Raw genomic sequence first — 22,523 nt, forward strand, 5'->3', positions numbered from 1 at the left:
GCTTTGGTGCTTGAAAGGTAAATGGTTACCACTCAGGAAGGCGCTTGTCAGTTTTCAGAGAGAGATTTGTTGCTCATTGGACTGATTCCTTCCGATCAGCCACCTCAGTGTCTTGCCGAAGAAACGTCCCATCAGGGTTTTCCAGATGTTAGCTTCTTTCTTTCAGGTCATCACAGAATTCCTTTTTTTTCCCTTATTTCAAGTGAAACATTATGCAGCCAGCCATCTCCTCTTGTATGGACCACAAGGGCTTTGACCAGGGTGAACTAAGAACTCACAGCCCATCTTCAAAATGGGGTTTTCCCACAAGCTTGCCAGCTTGTCCTGTTCCAGTCCCTGCTGCTGCTGCTGAACTGTAGAACTGAATTCTCTCTCTCTCTCTTTCTCACAGAAAAACCGCATGACCCTCTTAGAACAGCCAACTGCACAGATAGACTGCAGCTCTGGACCTAATCTTCCAAGTTTGTTCATCTGTTGCTTTCCAAAACAATAATCCATTTCTCCACGGAATGACCAATTAACACCTACTTGTGAAGTCTTTCTAGGCATTCTTACAAGTTTGTGCAAAGGCACTCAGAGTCTGAACTGTCTGGCTTGAGCAGAGCTCCAGCATTTTAAATGAGATCTACTTTGAAGTGTTTGTATATGACCTACACTAAAAAAAAAACTGCCACAATTTATGTTCTATAAAACATAAAATACAACATAAAATATAACATAATCTGTCACATCTCTGTGAAATTCACTGCTTCTTTTGTAACCTTGTAAAATTCCTCTCCCGGAAATCCCTCCTGCAATTATTTATAACCAGCTTTCACCTCCACTTCACACTGGACATTCCTAACCCATGAACACACAATAAAAATATTTTCCTCCAAATTCCCTTTAGATTTTCTGTAAATTATTTAAAACCTACTTTCACTGGTTGTTAACCCATTCACCCAGAATGACACCTTAATTTTTTTGATTCCTAACTCTTGCAACCATTTTGCCATAATTTACCAACCTGGGAAACACAAACAGAAACTTCCTCAAAGCCTTTACATCCTTTCTGGAGGGCAGTACCCAGAATTCTCAATAATGTTTCTGCTAAGGGCTAACCATGACAATAGAAAGGGTAGGGAAATAAGCAGTCATTGCGCTGCAGGCCATAGCAAGGACTTTCGAGGAGATGTGCTTTTCTAAGGATTAATATGCAAAGATAGTGGAAAACGCATGATTTGGAAATGTGTAGATGAGCAAGAATAAAAAATCTTTATGTAATTTTTCATGTATTTTTCTATGGCATAGATGGAAGCTTTTCAGTACAGAGCATGTTTGCCTCTCGGAGAAATTCAGTCCCTCCAGTTTACCTTTGTATAACTTATTCCCTCTCACATTCCATCAATCTATCCTGAATTCTCCTCCCATTCATCTTACACTGGAGATAACTTAATGTGGCCAAATATCCCAGCAACCTAAGAGAGATGTGGAAGGAATCCAGAACCAGTGGGAGATATCAGGGTCAAAGTGGGAAGACAAAAGAACACTGGAGGCCAGGATTGAACCTGCATTGCTGGACTGCGACAGAGCAAATTGATAATAAGGTTGATACATAAAGTTTCAGTGAAATCATTCAATTTTATTCTAAACCCCTATTTCATAAATCTATGTATTTCTTAAGTTTTATTCACCAACTTTGTCACTTCTCACAATAGCAGCAAATCATGGAACTTACAACAATGCAACACAGTACAGTCCCTTTGGCCCACAATGTTGCTGACCTTTACATACCTACCCAAATGAAAAACGAAACCCTACCTACCTCATAACCCTCTTTTTTTCTTTCATCCATGTAACTGTCTAGAAGTCTATTGTTCCAGCCGCCACTACCACCCCTAGCAATGCATTCCAAGCACAACTTTCCTCCCTTCATTTTGTACTGATGCCCTTTGATGTTTGCTATTCTTGACCTAGGAAAAAAAAAGTGGCTGTCTTGTAGACATTCAGTCACTTCTCATCCTTGTTTGCTCCAAAAAGTCCTAACTCTGCTAACCTTGCATTATAATATTTATTTTCCAATCCAGACAACAGCCTAGTAAATCTCCTCTCCATAGCTTCCATATCCTTCCTGTAATGAAGTGACCAATATTCTAAGAATGGTCTCATCAGAGATTTATAGAGATGCAACATTACTTCACAACTCCTGAACCCAATCCCCTGACTAATGAAGCCCTGCATCCCTTCTTAACTATAGTATCAACCTGTGCAGCAACCTTGTGAGATCTATGGATTTGAACCCCAAGATCTCTCTGTTCCTCCATACTGAAGAATATTACCATTAACCATGTACACTGCCTTCGTTTGACCTTCCAAAATACATCACCTCACACTTACCCAGATTGAAAACTACCCACCACTTTTTGCCCAACTCTGCATCCCGAAACCTACGACAACCTTCAACATTATCCACAACACCTCCAACCTTTGTAACACCCGCAAACTTACTGACTCCCCCTTCTACATCTTCGACCAGGTCATTTATAAAAAATCACAAAGAGGAGGTGTCCCAAAACAGGTCCCTGTAGAAATCCATGTCACTGACTTCCAGGCAGAATACTTTCTATCCACTACTACTCACTGCTTTCTAGAGGCAATCCAATTCTAAATCCACACAAGGATCCCACGCCTCATGACTTTCTGAACGAGTCTCCCATAGGGGTTCTTGTCAAATGCCTTTCTAAAATCTACATCAATTGCCCTACTTTCATTAATTTTTTTTGGTACCTCCTCAAAAAACTCAATTAGTCTTGTGAGGCATGGTCTTCCCTTCACAAAGCCATGCTGACTATCCTTGAGAAGACTGTACTCCTTAAATGCTCCTAAATCCTGTCTTTAAGAATCCTCTCCAATAGTTTGCCAACCACTGATGCAAGACTTACTGGTCTATAATTCCCAGGATTCTCCCGATTACCTTTTTTCAAATAAGGGGATTATATTTGCCATTCTCCAATCCTCCAGCACCTCTCCTGTGTCCAAGGAGAACACAAAGATCAATGTTAATGCACCAGCAATCTCTCCCCTCCCTTCTCATAGCAACCTGTGTATATCTCATCTGGTCCAGAGGACAAATCAACGTCTATGTTTTTAAGAAGATCTTTCTTAATCTCAATATGGTCCAGCACAAAAACTAGTTCTATTCGGACCTCACCTTGACCAAGATCCTTTTCTCTGGTGAATACTGAATCAAAGTATTAATTTAGGACCTTCTAGTCTTCATGAAAACATCAAAGGGTTTTCCTTAATCCTTCTTGCCAAGGCCTTCTCATGCCCCCTTCTAGTTCTCCAGTCCTTAAGTTGCTTCCTGGCTATCATATAATTCTGGCTATCATGTCCTTCTGCAATGGAGAGATCATGGCCGCCACATGGTGGCACTGCCAAGCTCCTATTCGGACACATGGCATGCCAAGGCCAGACTTTCCCCAAGCCATCAAGATGACCCTCATGATTTGCTCGTTAAAATTATCAGGTACTGAGCTCCAGGAAGCCTGCCTGGACTTAGCCCTGACCTTCACCTAATTGGTTCAGGTGAATCACCTGGGCTGACCCCTGCCAAGCCCTTGCTTTTGGTTTCGAGCCATTGGTCACAGCAGCCAATGCGGCCCAGCCTGCCCCAGGGTGATTAGCCTCCCAATACCTGTGCAGGTCAACTCCTCGTGGCCAGTGAGTATTATCTTCTGCATTAGGTTGGAGTGAGTCCCGACGTCAGTTAGTTAGAGCCATGTCTGTACACGTCAAGGGGTGGGGGCACGTAGCGTTACCTTGATCTGATTGTTTACTGTATGCGCGTTTGTGCCATTCCTAAGTTTTGTCTATTTTCCCTCGTTACCCGCAGTACATATTCATCCCCTTGCGAACTGTATGTTTAAATTCCATTGTTTCCTCTGCATCTCTTGAGAATAAACATTTTGAACCTCGATCTTGGTCTGGTTCTTAATCTGTGGGACCCACACAAACCTTCACTTATAACACCTTCCTGTTTTTTGCTTCCCAAATCTAATGTATGCTTCCTTCTTAATCTGAACTAGCTGACTCACTTCTTTGGTGAACCACGGTTTCCTTCTCTGACCTTTTTCCCTGTCTCAGAGGAACAAACCTATCCAGAACCCCGTGCAAGTAGTCCCTCCATGTCACTTCTCGGTTTTCTCCAAAGACCATGTATTCCCAATTTACTCTCCCTAGTTCCAGCCTCGTCCCATCATAATTAGCCCTTCTCCAATTGAACATTTTATCATTTTGTCTGCTCTTATCCTTGTCCATAGCTATGCTAAATCTCAGGGCGTTGTGGTCATTATCCCTGAAATGCTTCCCCAACAAGGTCTGTCACCTGACCAGGTCCTTTACCCATTACAAGATCCAGTATGGCCTCTCCTCTAGTCGGCTGGTCCACATACTGTGTCAAGAATCCTTCTTGGAGAGGAGTCACGTGATGGAGTAGTGGCCGGACGGTGAACTCCAGCCCTCTCCAGAAAAGTCGGGAAAAACAAGAGAAAATACAAAGGCACAGAAATACAAGTTAAAGAAAAGTGAGTATAAAGGTGGAAAGAAGATGGAGACAAAAGGAGAAAAATCAAAATCAACGGAAAGAAGAGAGGAAGAGAAGACAACGGAGGAAAAAGGTGAAGGCCTTACCTGTCCGAAGAGGCCCGCTGTGGAGAGAGGGCCCCACTACCTCAGGTCGGTAGAAAAAGAACTACAACAATGGCTCACAGAGCCGAGTAAAAGTGCGCAACCGCGCATGCGCGAGGAGTCGCGCATGCGCGATGCGCATGCAAAAAAACACACCGACGGGAGGGGGGACCAGCTGGGGAGTCGATCTCCACAGCCGGCAACGACAGCTGCAGAACACCTGCAGCAAGAAGAGACCACAGAAGACAATGGAAACAAGAAAGAAGAGGAGGAAAGGGCAGCAAAGAAACAACAGATGGTCAACCTAGAGGAAGAAGAAGAGGAAGAGTACAGTGAAATAGATAAAGGGAAAGGCAAGGTAAAGGATATACTTTCTCTTGTTAGAGGATACATGGAGTCATTTAAAGAATGGCAAACACAGGAATTCAATGATTTAAGAAGAAGAATAAACAACACAGAAGAGAAAATAAATAAAATGGATATGACCTTAACAGAAATGGGGAAAAAAATGGACAAGATGGAAGAACGGGCAATAGCAGCAGAAATGGAGGTAGAAGACTTAAAAAAGAAATTGGAGGAATCTAATAAAAAAACTAAAGAGACACAAGAATTACTAGCCCAAAAAATAGATATAATGGAAAATTATAACAGAAGAAATAACATAAAGATAGTGGGCCTTAAGGAAGATGAAGAAGGCAAGAATATGAGGGAGTTTATAAAAGAATGGATCCCTAAGGCCCTAGGATGTCCAGAACTACAGCAAGAAATGGAAATAGAAAGGGCACATAGAGCATTGGCCCCTAAACCACAACCACAACAAAAACCAAGATCTATTGTAGTAAAATTCCTAAGATATACTACAAGAGAAAAGGTACTGGAGAAGACAATGGAAAAAGTAAGAGAGGGCAACAAACCACTGGAGTATAAAGGGCAAAAAATCTTCATTTATCCAGATATAAGCTTTGAACTCCTAAAGAAGAGAAAAGAGTTCAATACAGCAAAAGCGATTTTATGGAAGAAAGGATATAAATTTACACTGAAGCATCCTGCGGTATTGAAAATATTTATTCCAGGACAACAAAACAGACTATTCTCGGATCCAGAAGAAGCACGAAAATTTGCAGAACAATTACAAAAATAGACTGAGGGATGAAGACGGGTAATGAGAGCAAAAATTATCACGATTGATATGTATGTGGGTAAAGACAAAAATAGACTGAGGGTTGAAGAAGGGTAAGGAGGGTAAAAATGACCACGATTGATATGTATGCGGGTAAAGAGGTATAAGAGTGAATAGAGACAATGGGCATATGTGAAAGTATCTGTAATTAGAGGAAAACATAGAGAGTATAGACAAGAATTAATAAGAGAAGGTAATGGAATAGAGAGAATAAGGAGGGAATTAAAAGAGTGACCTTTGTGACATATAAAAAGCGAAATCTTTTCTGGGGGGGGCTGGGTGGGGGAAAAGAGCGGTCACTGCAAAATCAGTTGACGCTTGCGAGTGGATTCGCAAATCCAAATGGAGAGGGGAGATGTGGTTGTCCGACAAGGGATAAAGGGCAACTCAGGAGGGGAAGGGGAGATTGGGGATAAAAAAGATAGAAATAGGAGAATAAGGAAAATGTTGGATGTTGTAGGAATGTTGTCTGGTAAAGAGTTGAAAATAAGAAAACAGAAATGGAAAAGGAGGAAAGGTAATGATGGAAAAACGGAAAGAGAAGATAAACAAAATATAAAATGGCTACGCTGAACTATATGACTCTAAATATTAATGGAATACATAACCAAATTAAAAGGAAGAAACTACTAAATTTACTGAAAAAGGAAAAAATAGATATAGCATTTGTCCAAGAAACACACTTAACTGAATTGGAGCACAAGAAATTAAAGAGAGATTGGGTAGGACATGTAACAGCAGCATCGTATAATTCAAAAGCAAGAGGAGTGGCTATATTAATTAGCAAAAATGTGCCATTTAAAATAGAAGAGGAAATAATAGATCCAGCAGGGAGATATGTTATGATAAAATGTCAGATATATTCAGAGCTTTGGAATCTACTTAATATATATTCACCTAACGAAGAAGATCAAAAGTTTATGCAAGATATCTTTTTGAAGGTAGCTAATACGCAAGGGAACATACTAATAGGAGGGGATTTCAATCTGAATTTGGATCCAAATATGGATAAAACGGGGAAAAAAATTAACAGGAAGAACAAAATAACCAAATTTATAATTAAATCAATGCAAGAAATGAAACTTGTGGACATATGGAGGAAACAAAACCCAAAAGAAAAGGAATACTCATACTACTCGACTAGACATAAAACATACTCAAGGATAGACCTATTCCTGTTATCAGCCCACATTCAAGGGAGAGTTAGGAAAACGGAATATATAGCTAGACTATTATCGGACCACTCACCCCTGTTATTGGCAATAGAGCTAGAGGACATCCCTCCAAGAATGTATAGATGGAGATTAAACCCCATGCTACTTAAAAGACAGGATTTTAGAGAATTTATTGAAAAACAATTAAAAATGTACTTTGAAGTAAATACGGAATCAGTGGAAGATAAGTTTATACTATGGGACGCAATGAAAGCATTCATTAGAGGGCAAATAATAAGTTATGCAACCAAGATGAAGAAGGACTATAACCAGGAAACAGAGCAGTTGGAAAGGGAAATAATAAACATAGAAAAAAAATTAGCAATAAAGGAAGATACAACCAAAAGAAGAGAATTGGCGGATAAAAAAATAAAATATGAAACATTACAAACATATAAGGTGGAGAAGAATATAATGAAGACAAAACAGAAATATTATGAACTAGGTGAAAAAACACACAAAATCTTAGCATGGCAGCTTAAGACAGAGCAAACTAAGAAAATGGTATTGGCAACAAGGAAAAAAGACAAACAAATTACATATAATCCAAAAGAAATTAAGGAAAACTTCAGAGAATTCTATGAACAATTATACCGAACCGAAAACGAAGGGAAAGAAGGGAAAATAGATGAATTTTTGACTAAAATTGAACTACCAAAACTACAAATAGAGGAACAAAATAAATTAACAGAACCATTTGGAACAGTAGAAATACAAGAGATAATAAAAAATTTACCAAATAATAAGACACCAGGAGAGGATGGACTCCCAATAGAATTCTACAAAACATTTAAAGACCTAATAATACCGCCCCTCCTGGATGTAATCAACCAGATTGATGAGACACAAAACTTACCAGATTCATGTAAAACAGCAATAATTACAGTGATACTAAAACAAGGGAAAGATCCACTCTCACCAGCGTCATATAGACCAATATCTCTGCTAAACACAGATTATAAGATAATAGCTAAACTATTAGCGAACAGATTAGCAGAACAGGTACCGAAAATGGTAAATTTAGACCAAACTGGATTTATCAAAAAAAGACGCACAACAGACAATATTTGTAAATTTATTAACTTAATTCATGCAGTAGAAGGAAATAAAGCACCGGCAGTAGCAGTTGCTTTAGACGCAGAGAAGGCCTTCGACAGAGTAGAATGGAATTACTTGTTCAAAGTATTGCAAAAATTCAGTTTACCGGAGAAGTATATTAATTGGATTAAAGCATTATATAAGGGACCGTTAGCGAAAGTGACAGTAAATGGACATGTATCAAAGCAATTTAACTTAAGCAGGTCAACGCGGCAGGGATGCCCACTATCACCTTTATTGTTTGCGCTAGCTATAGAACCACTAGCAGAATCGATAAGAAGAGATAATAATATAAAAGGAATAAAAATAAAAGACAGGGAATATAAAATCAGTCTGTTTGCGGATGATGTGATAGTGTACTTAACAGAACCAGAACTATCAATAAAAGAACTATATAAGAAATTGAAGGAATATGGAGAAGTGTCGGGATACAAGATAAACGTAAATAAAAGTGAAGCAATGCCTATGAATAACGCGGATTTCTCAAAATTTAAGGAGGAATCCCCATTCAGATGGCAAACGCAGGCAATAAGATACCTAGGTGTGCAAATAAACAAAAATCTAGGCCAATTATATAAACTCAATTACAATCCACTAATGAAAAAATTACAGGACGATTTAGAGCATTGGAAAGAGCTACCACTAACACTGATAGGAAGGATAAACTGTATTAAAATGAACATTTTTCCAAGGATACTATACTTATTTCAGGCATTGCCAATACAACTGACAGAAAAATTCTTCAAAGAGTTAAAGAAAATAATAAGGAGATTTTTATGGAGAGGGGGGAAACCGAGGATAGCACTAGATAAATTAACAGAATGGTATAAACAAGGAGGCTTACAATTGCCAAACTTCAAAAATTATTATAGAGCCGCACAATTAAGGTACCTATCAGATTTTTATCAAACAAGGGAAAAACCAGACTGGACGAGACTAGAATTAGATAAAATAGGGGAAAAGATACCTGAACACATATTATATAAATGGGACGAAAAATTGGTACAACATAGAACTTCTCCAGTATTACACCATCTCCTCAATATATGGAAGAAGATTCATGTAGAAAGAAATAAAATAAATTACCAAATACCAAAACTAATATTGACGCAAAATAAGCTACTCCCTTTTACAATAGACAACCTTGCCTTTAGAAAATGGGAAAAAAAAGGGATTAAAAGAATAGAAAATTGTTTTTCAGGAAGTAGATTCTTATCCTTTGAACAAATGAGAGATAAGTACAATATAACTGGAGATACAGCGCTGGCATATTACCAACTGAGATCCTACTTGAAAGATAAATTAGGAAACAACTTGAGTTTACCAGAGGGAAGTAACCTTGAATATGTGATTACAGATACAATGTTAATCAAAAGATTTATAAAAAATATGTATATTAAACTGCAAGAAAAGGAGAATGAGGAAACAAATGGTAAAACTAAACAAAAATGGGAACAAGATTTAAATATAAAGATAAAAAAGGAAACATGGGAGAAGTTATGCTCTGGAACGATGAGAAATACAATAAATACGAGGCTGCGTATGATACAATATAATTGGTTACACAGACTAAACATTACACCGCAAAAGTTAAATAAATGGGACCCAACAGTATCTGATAGATGTTTTCGATGTAAAAAAGAAAGGGGAACAACAATTCATGCAATCTGGACATGTGAGAGAGTAGAAAAATTTTGGGATGATCTCAATCAGATATTAAATAAAATAACAGAAAACAATATACCAAAGAATCCAGAGATCTTTCTCCTAAGTAACATAAAAAATAAAGAATTTGGAATTGACTTGGAAGATGCACAAAAAAGATTTGTCAAGATAGCCCTAGCCGTAGCAAAAAAATGTATTATGTCAACCTGGAAATTGGAAGATAATTTGAAAATACAACAATGGTATATAGAAATGAATAAATGTATTCCATTAGAAAAAATAACATATAGTTTAAGAAATAATATTGAAATATTCGAACAAGTATGGGAGCCTTACATTAAATACAATAGCGAAAACCTACCGGGAACAAACATTACCTAAGTTGATGGAAGGAGAAGAAAAGAAAAGAATGGACTCAGTAGAATTTCTGGTGTATTTCTGTTGAATGACAACATTGTCTAACTGAATTAATGCAACCTAGATTGTATACCTAAAATGGATGAGAGGGGGGGGGTGGGGGGGTGGCTTGGGAGGAGGGAGGGGGGAGGGAGAAAAAGTCACTGTAAATGTGTGGAAAAGAAAAAGTGTATATCATGGCTATTGTGATTTATGGTGTGAAAAATAAAAAATTTAAAAAAAAAAAAAAAAAAAGAATCCTTCTTGGACACATTTGACAAATTCTGCCCCATTTACCCCTCTTGCAGAAGGCAAGATCTGGAAAGTTAAAGTCTCCCATAACATCAATTTCTGTACCATTCCAAAATCTGTCTACTTATCTGTTCCTCAGTGTCTTGAGAGTTATTTGGGGACCTATAGACAGCCCCCAATACAATGATTTCTCCCTTCCTATTTCTGAATTCTACCCACACTGACTTAGTAGACTCTCCCTCCACAGTATCTTCCCTTTCTACAGGTGTGCTGCTATCCCTGACCAGTAATGCTACCCCCCCCACCCCCACCCCAACCTTTACCTCTCATCCTATCCCTTTTAAAACACCAAAACCCTGGTGGCTGAATTAACCAGTCCTTGTGTCCACCATGTCTCTGTAACGGCCATAACATCGTAATTCGACGTATTGATCCATGCTCTAAGTTCATCTCCTTTATTCCTAATACTCCTTGCTTTGAAGTAGACACATTTCAAACCCTGACTGTGGCTACTTCAAGCACTGCAGAATATCCTCATCTCCCCTTCAGCAACATGTCAAAAGGGTTGAATTTTGCCTGTGGGCCTTTGTTGGAACCTAAGAGAGGGTGTACTGATGGATTTTGTGAAGAAAGAAGTGGAGCATTAACGATTCATCCTCACTGTGTGGTACAGTATTTTATGGGAACAGTTGAGCTTGGGTACACACTTTTTCCAGTGTTACCTCTGAATTATTGATAGAAGGACAGTCATTGCAGCCTAGCATGTAAATGTTGCCAAGTGAGTCGCAAATGAGGAAACATACAGATTGTGGACATTATATCCTCTTTACCTGGAAGTCCTGTGATTTGTTTGAGATGTTCCTGGTAAACCTTGAGGTCCCCCTGACTGCATCTTGTTCTGGAGGCAATGACTGAGGTCTTGCTTTTGGTTCCTGTATTCCAGTGATATTTGTTACCGATGGCAGTTGTTCTGTTTTGCCGAAGAACAGATATCAGTCACTCAAACATCACACACACACAAGCTACACCTCTTATTGAACACAGATGCAGAATGCACATAGCAGTCCATGCCTCCACACAAGGCACGACAGACACACTGCAACCACGTGTTGCAACTTTCCCATTACACCTAATCTTGGACAAATAGTTTATGCCCCTCTTCTATATAAATACATCAACATGTTTATTCAAGCAGAGAATCATAGAGTGACACTGCAGAGAAATGGGCCCTTCAGCCCAACACATCCATTTTGGATGTGGAACATTTTGCCCTTCTATATTTACCCAATTTGTTTTCAGGAAGTAAGCATCCTTCAGTGCCTCACCTGTTCAAAATGCCTGCCTAAACATAATGACTCTATCCGATCTTACCTCCTTTACAGCAAGTTCCCATTATTAAACGCTGTGTATAAAAATATTTCTCCTCAAATCCCCTTTAAAACTCCTTCCTCGCACAAACTTGCGCATCTTGTTTTTGATACCTCTTTCATGAAAAAAAGATTCTGATGATCTGCCTCCTATCATTTCATATCCTCAGTCAGGTCACCCCTGAGCCTCCTTCGCTCCAGTGAAACAAGCCCAGCCAAAACAATCCCTTCCTTAACTAAATTCCTCCAATCCAGGCAACAAATCCAAATGAATCTCCTCTGCACTCTCTCCAGCATAAGCACATCTGCCTGTAATTGGGCAACCTGAACTGCACAAGAGCAGTCAAACCAACGTTTTGTAAAGTTGCAACATAGCAGCCCCAAACCATGAACGCATGAATTCCAAATGCCTTCTTCACCACCCTCTCTTACCTACGTTGCCATTTTCAGTAAACTATACACTTGAACCAAGGTACATCCCTTAACACCCTAACACTGATTCCAAAATACATCGCCTTGTACTTATCAGGATGAAATTCCTACTGCCCATTAACACCCAACTTCGTATCTGATCTATATCCTACTATGGTCTTAGACGAAGTAAAAACACAACGCTGGAGAAACGCAGCAGGTCAAACAGTGTCCTTTACCAAGCAAGATAAAGATACATCACCACATTTTGGGTACCTACCTACATTTTGCTCATACCTCGATGAAGGGCTTGAGCCCGAAATGTGGGTGATGTATCTCTATTTTTGCAATATAAAGTACACTGTTCGATCTGAGTTTCTCAAGCATTGTGTGTGTTTACTTCAACCATGGTGTCTGCAACACCAGGAATTTTCGTGTTATCTCCACATACGAGCTATTAATTATTATCACAACCAGCAAAGATCCCAGCACTAATCCCTGTGGTATGTCACAACTCACAGGCTTAGAATCAGAAAAGCATCCTTCTGCTTCCCATCATCAAGCCAATTTTGGGTCCAATTAGCCAGCTCGCCTTGGATCCTATGTGCCTTATTCTTCTGCACCAGCCTACCATGTGGACCATGTCAAATGCCTTACTAACCTCCACACAGGCAACATTCAAGCCCTGTCTTCATCAGTCTTTTCAGATACCTTCTCAAAAGCTCCATTACATTCACGAGACAGAAACTGAATGCATAAATCCACACTGACCAACCCTGAACAAACCTGTTTTTCCAAATATTCATAAATCCACCCCCTTTATGATTTTCTTCAATGATGTCCCTCCCACTGTTAGACTTCAAGTCTGTAATTCGGCTTAACCCCATGGCTCATGAAGGTATAAACATTTCTATCAGAGCTCCAGCTATTTACTGCCTTCCTTTCAGTAGTAACTGGAGATGAACCTCATCAAGCATTGGAGATTTACACATGTCCCGTGACATCTGGCCACTCCCACCCTGCTGAGCGGAGTATTTGAAACTTTGTCTGGGATTTTTCCTTTAGCATTAATGTCTTACTTCCCCTGTGAGTTTCTGAGAGTTACCATGTCAGCATGAACTGGGAAGGTCTATTAACTTTAAATCTCAGACTAAAGGTCGGGAATGGAAACATCCACAGCAAGCATTAACGTTCCTCAAGAGATAGGTTTACATTTCCACAGAGCCATTCACAATCTCAAAGTGCTTCATAAGTGTGGCGTCTGTTGTTCAACTTAAAACATAAGTAGGTATGAATTCTCGAATCTCAAAAATTCACTTTTATGAAGAAAGCCATGTTCATTTTTACAAAAGGATTTGAATGGGTTTTCACTTTTACTAAAATAGCCTACAATAGTAGAGAATGGGTCTTCACTTTACACCATTTCAGCTTACAAAAGGTTTCCTAGGAACGCTCGAGTTTCATAAAGCAGGGTATACATGCTTAAAAATGTCCCTCACTTACCATCCAGTTTTTGATTTTTATTAGCTGTAGGTGATTCATAGAATATGTCAAAACTTATGGTGTTCTAGAAATGAAAGGGAGATGAATATTAGACAAATCAGAATCAGGTTTTTGTCATGAACATGTTATGAAATCTGTTGTTTTGTGTAGAACAAGGTGCAATATTACAATTCCGTAAATTCAAAAACTTGCAGCAACTGTGTTTCCATTGATCTCCTCCCCAGCAACCACTTACGAGGACACTCCCCATGAATGTATCTCAGAACTAACTCCCTGAGCCCTTTACAGAAAGCACATTCACAATGTGCTGAAATATCCTCCACTTTTCTGAATGAGTCTCGCTCCGTAAACACTCACAAAACTCCACAATAGGCAAATCAGATGCCTAATTGGCTTGAATTCCCCACCACCTGTGCAAAACAAGTGACACATGTGCATCGACAAAATTGATTGCAGCAATCTGACATGGCTTTTCTCACAGCTCCTCCCAATCTTGGAATATCTGGATAGGTATAGCAGATACAAAGAATACTGATACATTAATAATATGGGTGGCACAGTTGGTGTAGTGGTTAGCACAATGCCTTTAGAGCGCCAGTGATTGGGATTGGATAAGGGTTCAAATCCCATGTTGTCCGTAAGGAATTTTTACGTTCTCCCTGTGTCTGCATGGGTTTTCTACTGAGGCTCCGGTTTCTTCCCCCCATTCAAAACGTGCCGAGGATGTAGGTTAATGGGGTGTAAATTGGGCAGCACGGACTCGTTGACTTGTTACTGTGCTGTATGTCTAAATTAAGAGAATTGAGACACAGATTACCCGTGTTCTTGGAATTAATTTTTATATTTACAGCAAAGAAACAAATCCTTTTGATCTCCAAACATAATGCAGCACATAACACTAAATTCCACACATCCCATTCTCCTTCCATCCCCATCAATTCTCCCCCCAGATTCTATCCCTCACCTACACACTAGAGGCAGTTTGCAGTAGCCAATAAACAAAGTTAACAAAGACAGCGTCAGAGGTCAGAACTGAACCAAGGCAGTATCAGAATTTATTGTCATTAACATGAGATGAAACTCGTTGTTTTGTGACAGCATCACTGTGCGAACATTTCTATAAACTGCATTTCAAAATAAATAAAAATAGTGCCAGAAAAAGTGAGGTAGTATCTGCGGTTCATTGTTCATTCAGAAATTTGAAGGCAGAGGGGAAGAAGCTGTTCATGCTTTTAAGCAACACAGACTGCGCTGGTTGGGCCACGTCCATTGTATGAAGGATGGTAAACTTCCAAAGGACATCCTCTACAGAGCACTAGCAATAGGCAAGAGAAATGTTGGTAGATCCCAGCTTTGCTTCAAGGAATTTTGCAAGCATGACATGAAAGCCTTAAAAATCAACACAGTGCTGGGGGGGGGGGATACAGCAGATGACCGTGGCAAATAGCACAGTACTCTTCATCAACACCTAGAGCAAGGCAAGAGATTGATCATGAGTCAGTTTGAGAGGCAGAGAGCTAAGCGAAGAGCACAGTGGATAACAGACAACAATTCAATGATGCCCTACACATACAGCAACCGTGGCAGAACCTGCCGTTCCACGATTGGCCTCCATAGCCACAATCAACGCTGCTAAACAAATCAGTGACTACCAGAGGCACAATACCCATGATCGATGCAACCAACGGAGGGTAAGAAGAAATGGGAGAGCTAATATGGTAATACATTCTTTATCCATGCTGATTTAGATTACTGCATTAGGGCAGTGTTTTAGCTCAGCACAATCAGGCCAGATACTATTTATTGTCGTGTAATAAAACAGAAATGTAATATTACACAAAATTGCCTTTAGTCTGCCTTATAGCATTAGCATTGCCTGGCGCCCCTTACAGTCAGATCAAGAAAAGTAAGGGTCCCCTCAGAATCAGAGTGTCAATGGATTCACCTCCACCGCTCTCACAGCTGCTGCAACCGCACAGTCTCCAGTTCAATTCCAACCATTGGCAACCTGAGTCCAGATCCAAACCTTCAACATGATGAGGAAGCCTTCAGTGCCCAGAGCCCTTCTTGCCCTCTGCACTCTCTCGAATCCCAGCTCCAATACCTGGTTCCCATGAGCCAATCTCCAGCAGTCCACAGCCTGGTGCAAGTCCTTTGACCTTGTGTCATCAGCAGCCCGCAACCTATGGGGGTTCCTCGCCCACAAGTCGTCAACAGCTCACTGTCTGCTTCTGTCTTTCAGAGCCCCTCATTAGTCCACCACTGTTGTCACTCTCCTTAGGATCTCCTCTACTTTTTCTCAATGGGGGGGTATATTCTCCCCATTACCGGTGCCCTATGCCAGTCCATAACCCTTCGAGGATGCTCCCCAACAAAGGTGCCACAAGCTTGGGCCAGACCCTACGGTTGCAGCATTTTAAATTAATTACCATGGGTTCTTTCACTAGGCCACTTAAAACCTTATGTATGGAGATGTTGGCTGCAGAATTGGACCGTAAGATTCTTCGAGGGAGCACTGTGTCTCCACTCCCACGGGTCCACACCAGTGGCAGTAAAGGCCATGACAAAAGTTCCGGCAGTGCTGCCATTTTTTTTCTACAAGAGCTGTTGCATCACAGCTTCAGCCACCAAGATTCAATTTCTATCTGTGTGGAGTTTCCATGTTCACCCTGTGCTATGAGTTTTCTCCAGGTACCTGATTTTCTTTCCACAACCCAAAGAATCAAATCAGTTCTGTATCATTCCAGAGATATCACCTTAGTTTTTTGCTTGTTTTTATCCATGAGAGGAATTTGCTTGAAAGTCAAAATTTTGCTCTTCTCTCCAACCAGACTGCCAAGCTGAACAACAGTGGATCCAATAAGTCTGAGGAAGATAAACAAAATAAATATCAGTCACATCATGTCATTTCAACTTTTATAGCCTGCCACAGGAGGCAAAACAAAAATTTACTTCAAAGTGGGGGGGGGGGGGGGGGGGGGAGGTTGGGGTGGTGGCAACATGGTTACAGTATGGTACAGTCAGAAGTCAGCTATTTGGCCCAAGAGAACTGTTCATGCTCTGTAAGAACTATCCAATTACCGACCTTCCCCGCTCTTTTCAAAGTTCAGATTTATTGTTAGAGTACATAAAACCCTGAGATTTTTTTCCTGCAGGCCAGGTTGGATTTGTACTTATCAGTAGTGCAAAAAAAATTATACTCAAGAAAAGATATGTATACAAAAAAGAAATGTAAATAAAGAAACAAAGTGACAACTTGCAACCGAAGAAAAGATTAATATTCAGTAATAAATAATGTGCAAGGTAAAAGTCCTTTTCCTCTTTTCTCCAAAGCCCTACAAATATTTATCTAATACTCTTGCTAATTCTGCATTATAGCAACCAGCTACATAAAACTATTTCCAAAGATTTTAACCTTTCTCAATGGAACTGTAATTTTTTGGGGGACCTGCACTTTTACGATATTAATTTAGTGAATCTGCCAACAGCAGTCTCCTTTGTTTCCAGTGTACCAGACTACTTCATTCCTCCGAGCCAAATCAAGCAGAAACTATTCTTTGCTGGTGACCTCTCAACAGATCCTAATTTACTCACCAGGTACTGGTGTTTAGCTACTGGAGGTTTCTAATATTGAGGCTTTTACCATACCACAACAGTTAATGTGTATACCTTTCTCATGTCATTTTCCAATTCAAATTGTTGTCTCACTTCTAATTACTTTCTTTTGCCACTAAATTTTACTGAACCCATCCTTGTTGATCCATTTGGAGACTGATTTCCCATTCTGATGAAGAGGTCACTACACAGGACCAAAAAAGTGGCAGAGAGGATGACTGGAAGTTCCCCGCTTCCCCCCCCCCCCCCCCAACCACTCCCACTGATGTGATCATTGAGGACCCCTATCACCCTGCAACATCATCTTTCAGATGCAACTATTGAAAGAAAGATATAGGAGATTCAGAGCCAGCACCACCAGGCCGAGGAACAGCTTCTTCCCAAACGCAATGAGAATGCTGAACGACCAAAGGAACTGCTCGCACTCACCATCTGAGGCTCTCATATTGACAAAACAACATCTATTTATTTATTTGAATATATGAACATTTGTCCTTCATATGTATTGTTTGTCTGTATGTTTGTTACATCTGGTTGTGTGTCTGCAGGTTTTGCACTGAGGACCAGAGAACGCAACTTCATCAGGTTGTACTTGTGCAATCAAATGATAATAAATTTGACTTGAGTTTATTATTATTCAGCAGCTCCAGACTTTCCGTGGACCCACGGCTACAATGGTTGTTTACAGGACATGGAGTCATTTTTTACAAAGATTATATGTTTAGAGGACCCTGACTGAAGTTACGTTTACTGTATATTCGGATGCTAGCTTGAGAACTAATGTGTCCTTAAAGTGAAAAACAATGTTACCTGCCCTTTCCGCTTCTGACATTTTCTTTCAGCTGAAGTTGCAGAGAGGATTTTGCACCTAAAGGATTTCCTTTCAATTTAAAGTCCAGTCTCTGATTAAAAAGAGAAAGATGAACACAATTCTAAAAAAAATTGACACAAACAGCAAATGGTATTGAGAGGTAACCCCCCCATCCCCCCATTACACCCGTGCCCACATATTCGTGCCACTTGACGCCACTCTTCTGCTTCAATCTATGCTGCCGCTACTTCCATACCCTCACCACATACCTTCAGCCTTTCACACTGCAACTCTCTCCATCTATCTCACATGCACTGCAAAATTTCTCTCCCCACAGTCACTTCCCTCCCCTTTTCCCCCAGTTGCTGCATTCTCCCTGGTTTCTCAACAGATATTAAAAACACAGAGATGCTGAAGGAACTCAGCCAGTCTCACAGTACCCTTAGGAGGTAAAGATATATACCTGATGTTTGGGGCCTGAGCCCTTCCTCAAGGTATGAGTAAAAAGAAAGAGAAAGGCGTCAGTGTGGAAGACTGGGGATAAAGGGAAGAATGGGAGGGGGGAGGAGTACAGACCAACAAAGGATGGGATGCCATTGGGATATGATAAGAGGATAGGAAAAAGGAAAGGTGAGAATTGACTTTGGCTCTGTGAAAGAGAAAGGGAGAGTTGGAGAGAGAGGAAAGGTGAGAATTGATTTTGGCTCTGTGAAAGGAGATAGTCTCTTTCTCTCCTGTCCACTTATCATATCCAATTAGCACCTTTTGCCTGTTGGTCTGTACTCCTCCCCCTCCCATTCTTCCCTTTTTCCCCAGTCTCCCTTTTTTCACTCATCCCTTGAGTAAGAGCTCAGGCCCAAAACATCAGCAATGTATCTTTACCTCCTCGGGACACTGCGAGACAAGTGAGTTCCTCCAGCATCTTGTGTTTCATTCTCAATGTATATTGCGCTTCCTTCCTGCACTGTACTGCAGTGCTCTCCCCTAAGATTTTGCAATGTATGCAAAATTCCATTCTCTTTAGTTAAATTACACAATTATATTAATTATATTACTGCCTTAATATAATCTCTCCAACGGACTACATTGAAAGTTACCCCACACAATTCACACTCCATTCCTATCTTCCCAGATCAAAACCGCCCCATCCTCTGTGTCTCACCCGTTTCCATGATACACCTTTCTCCCCCACCCAGATTCCCCTCTGATTCTTCTGATCAGTGGTTTTCAGTATAACTGAGAGGAATTGATCTTGATCCAATCTTGGTGTATTATGCATGTTGTCCAAAACCTCTCAAATGACTCCAGAAGATGGTGGATCCTTTTTAAGGTTTATGAATTATACCTCATATGTGTTCATAAATAATGGATGTTTTTGCAAATGATTGAATAGTTTAAAACTAGAAGTATCTCACATCTCAATAATGCCGTTCCACTTACATCATTCCATCGCACATTTTGTTCTTCCTCTGATAAGCCTGTTCTCTTCTTATTACCTAGAAAATAACTTAGTTACGCAATGCTGCTTAAAATTAATATTTTCATCACACTCCTGATTTATGGATGGTTACCTTCAGGGTGTCAGGATGCGACTAATACCAGGTCACCCAGATTGTCACTTGGTTCGTATAGTCTGCATTCAAGTGGCAAATCCATTTAGTTTATTATACATTAAGAGTCTCAGTAAGATAGGCAAGTGTGAGTTAAAGATATAAAAATATTGACTGGCAAAAAGAAAATGTGACTTGAGTGCCAAAAGAGCTTTATATATAATTTAAAACACACACACACATTTCTTTAGCCATACAGTTAAGTGTTGAAACCCCATTCTTCACAAAACACGAGCACAAAAGGATTGGGAAGCCTAAAAATACAATGGCCTCCATAATGTTTGGGACAGACACTTTTTTCCTTTATTTTCCCCTGTGCTCCAGTTTTAAATTTGTAATCAAACAATTCACAGGTGATTAAAGTGCACATTCCAGATTTTATTTGAGGTGATTTGTAGTTTAACCATGTAGAAATTACAGCATTTTTAAAATACATAATCACCTCATTTCAGGGCACCATAACATTTGGAACATAGCAATGATATGTATATTAAAGTTGTCATGTTTAGTATTTTGTTGCATATTCCTTGCATGCAATGACTGTTTGAAGTCTGTGATTCATAGACATCACCAGGTGCTGACCATCTTCTCTCAGGATGCACCGTCAGGCCTCTACTGCAGCCATCTTTAGTTACTGCTGATTTTGGAAGCTTGTCCCCTTAAGTTTTCTCTTCAGCATATGGAAGGCATGCTCAATTGGCTTGGCCATTCAAGAATTTTCTAGTTTTTTATCTTTGAAAGACTCCTTTGTTGTTTTAACAGCATGGTTTGGATGATTGTCATGCTGTAGGATGAAGGGTCGTCCAATGAGATTGGAGCCATTTGCTCGAACGTAAGCAGGTGTTTCTCTACACCTCAGGATTCATTTCACTAATGCCATCAGCAGTTACATCAATTAAGTGTGTCAGTACCTGTGGCAGCGGATCATTCAGGGCTTAACAACCACGTTTCACAGATAAGATGACATGATTTTGATCTGGGCACACTTTGGGCTGGCCATCACTCTGATACAGGTTCATCTTGGTTTCATTTGTCCATAATACCTTATTTCAGAATTCTGCAGGCTCTTTAAACACCTCTTGGCAAATTGTAATCTGGCCTTCTTGTTTCTGTGGTTAACTGGTGATTTTCATCTTGCAGCGTAGACTCTATATTTCTGTTCATGAAGTCTTTTGTGGACATTAGTCACTGACACATCCACACCTGCCTCCTGAAGAATGTTTCTGATTTGCCAAGACAGGAGTTTGGAGATTTTTCTTCATTATGATGAGAATTCTTCTGTCATCAGTAGTGGACGGAGGAGTCACGTGATGGAGTAGTGGCCGGACGGTGAACTCCAGCCCTCTCCAGAAAAGTCGGGAAAAACAAAGGAAAACACAAAGGCACAGAAATAAAAGTTAAAGAAAAGTGAGTATAAAGGTGGAAAGAAGATGGCGACAAAAAAAGAAAAATCGAAAGCAACGGTAAGAAGAGAGGAAGAGAAGACAACGGAGGAAGAAGGTGAAGGCCTTACCTGTTCGAAGAGGCCCGCGGTGGAGAGAGAAACCTGCTCCCTCAGGTCGGTAGATAGTGGACTACAAAAATGGCTCGCTGAGCCGAGTAAAAGTGCGCAACCGCGCATGTGCGAGGAGTCGCGCATGCGCTATGCGCATGAAAAAAAACACACCGACGGGAGGGGGGACCAGCTGGGGAGTCGATCTCCACAGCCGGCAACAGCTGCAGAACACCTGCAGCAAGAAGAGAACACAGAAGACAATGGAAACAAGAAAGAAGAGAAGAAAAGGGCAACAAAGAAACAACAGATGGCCAACCCAGAGGAAGAAGAAGAGGAAGAGGAAGAGTACAGTGAAATAGAAGAAGAAGAGAAAGGCAAGATAAAGGTTGTACTTTCTCTTATTAAAGGATACATGGAGTCATTTAAAGAATGGCAAACACAGGAATTTAATGATTTAAGAAAAAGAATAAACAACACAGAAGAGAAAATGAATAAAATAGATATGACCTTAACAGAAATGGGAAAGAAAATGGACAAGATGGAAGAGCGGGCAGTAGCAGCAGAAATGGAGGTAGAAGACTTAAAAAAGAAATTGGAGGAATCTAATAAAAAAGCGATAGAGACACAAGAACTGTTAGCTCAAAAAATAGATATAATGGAAAATTATAACAGAAGAAATAACATAAAGATAGTGGGCCTTAAGGAAGATGAAGAAGGCAAGAATATGAGGGAGTTTATAAAAGATTGGATCCCTAAGACCCTAGGATGTCCAGAACTACAGCAAGAAATGGAAATAGAAAGGGCACATAGAGCATTGGCCTCTAAACCACAACCACAACAAAAACCAAGATCTATTGTAGTAAAATTCCTAAGATATACTACAAGAGAAAAGGTACTGGAGAAGACAATGGAAAAAGTAAGAGAGGGCAACAAACCACTGGAGTATAAAGGGCAAAAAATCTTCATTTATCCAGATATAAGTTTTGAACTCCTAAAGAAGAGAAAGGAGTTCAATACAGCAAAGGCGATTTTATGGAAGAAAGGGTATAAATTTATACTAAAGCATCCAGCGGTATTTAAAAATATTTATTCCAGGACAACAAAACAGACTATTCTCGGACCCAGAAGAAGCACGAAAATTTGCAGAACAATTACAAAAATAGACTGAGGGATGAAGACGGGTAATGAGAGTAAAAATGATCACGATTGATATGTATGTGGGTAAAGAGGTATAAGAG

At 40.0% G+C, this 22,523-nt stretch overlaps 1 protein-coding gene across 10 annotated transcripts in view; it reads right to left on the reverse strand.

Moving 5' to 3' along the window:
- Positions 1 to 22,523, reverse strand: part of LOC138753961 (myoferlin-like) — a 128,304-nt gene that overhangs the window by 99,043 nt on the left and 6,738 nt on the right. For all 10 annotated transcript variants that reach the window (XR_011351526.1, XM_069917595.1, XM_069917588.1 and 7 more), the window contains exons 2-6: positions 19,621 to 19,676; positions 18,180 to 18,271; positions 16,511 to 16,619; positions 13,755 to 13,818; positions 11,304 to 11,443 (exon numbers count right to left, since the gene is read on the reverse strand). Coding sequence is in view for 9 of the 10 variants with exons in the window: in XM_069917595.1 (XP_069773696.1) it covers positions 11,304 to 11,443; positions 13,755 to 13,818; positions 16,511 to 16,619; positions 18,180 to 18,271; positions 19,621 to 19,676 (461 nt within the window). In the remaining variant the exon portion in view is untranslated. The remainder of the gene's footprint in view (positions 1 to 11,303; positions 11,444 to 13,754; positions 13,819 to 16,510; positions 16,620 to 18,179; positions 18,272 to 19,620; positions 19,677 to 22,523) is intronic.

Source organism: Narcine bancroftii, chromosome 2, assembly GCF_036971445.1.
Source record: "Narcine bancroftii isolate sNarBan1 chromosome 2, sNarBan1.hap1, whole genome shotgun sequence".
Classification (NCBI taxonomy): domain Eukaryota; kingdom Metazoa; phylum Chordata; class Chondrichthyes; order Torpediniformes; family Narcinidae; genus Narcine; species Narcine bancroftii.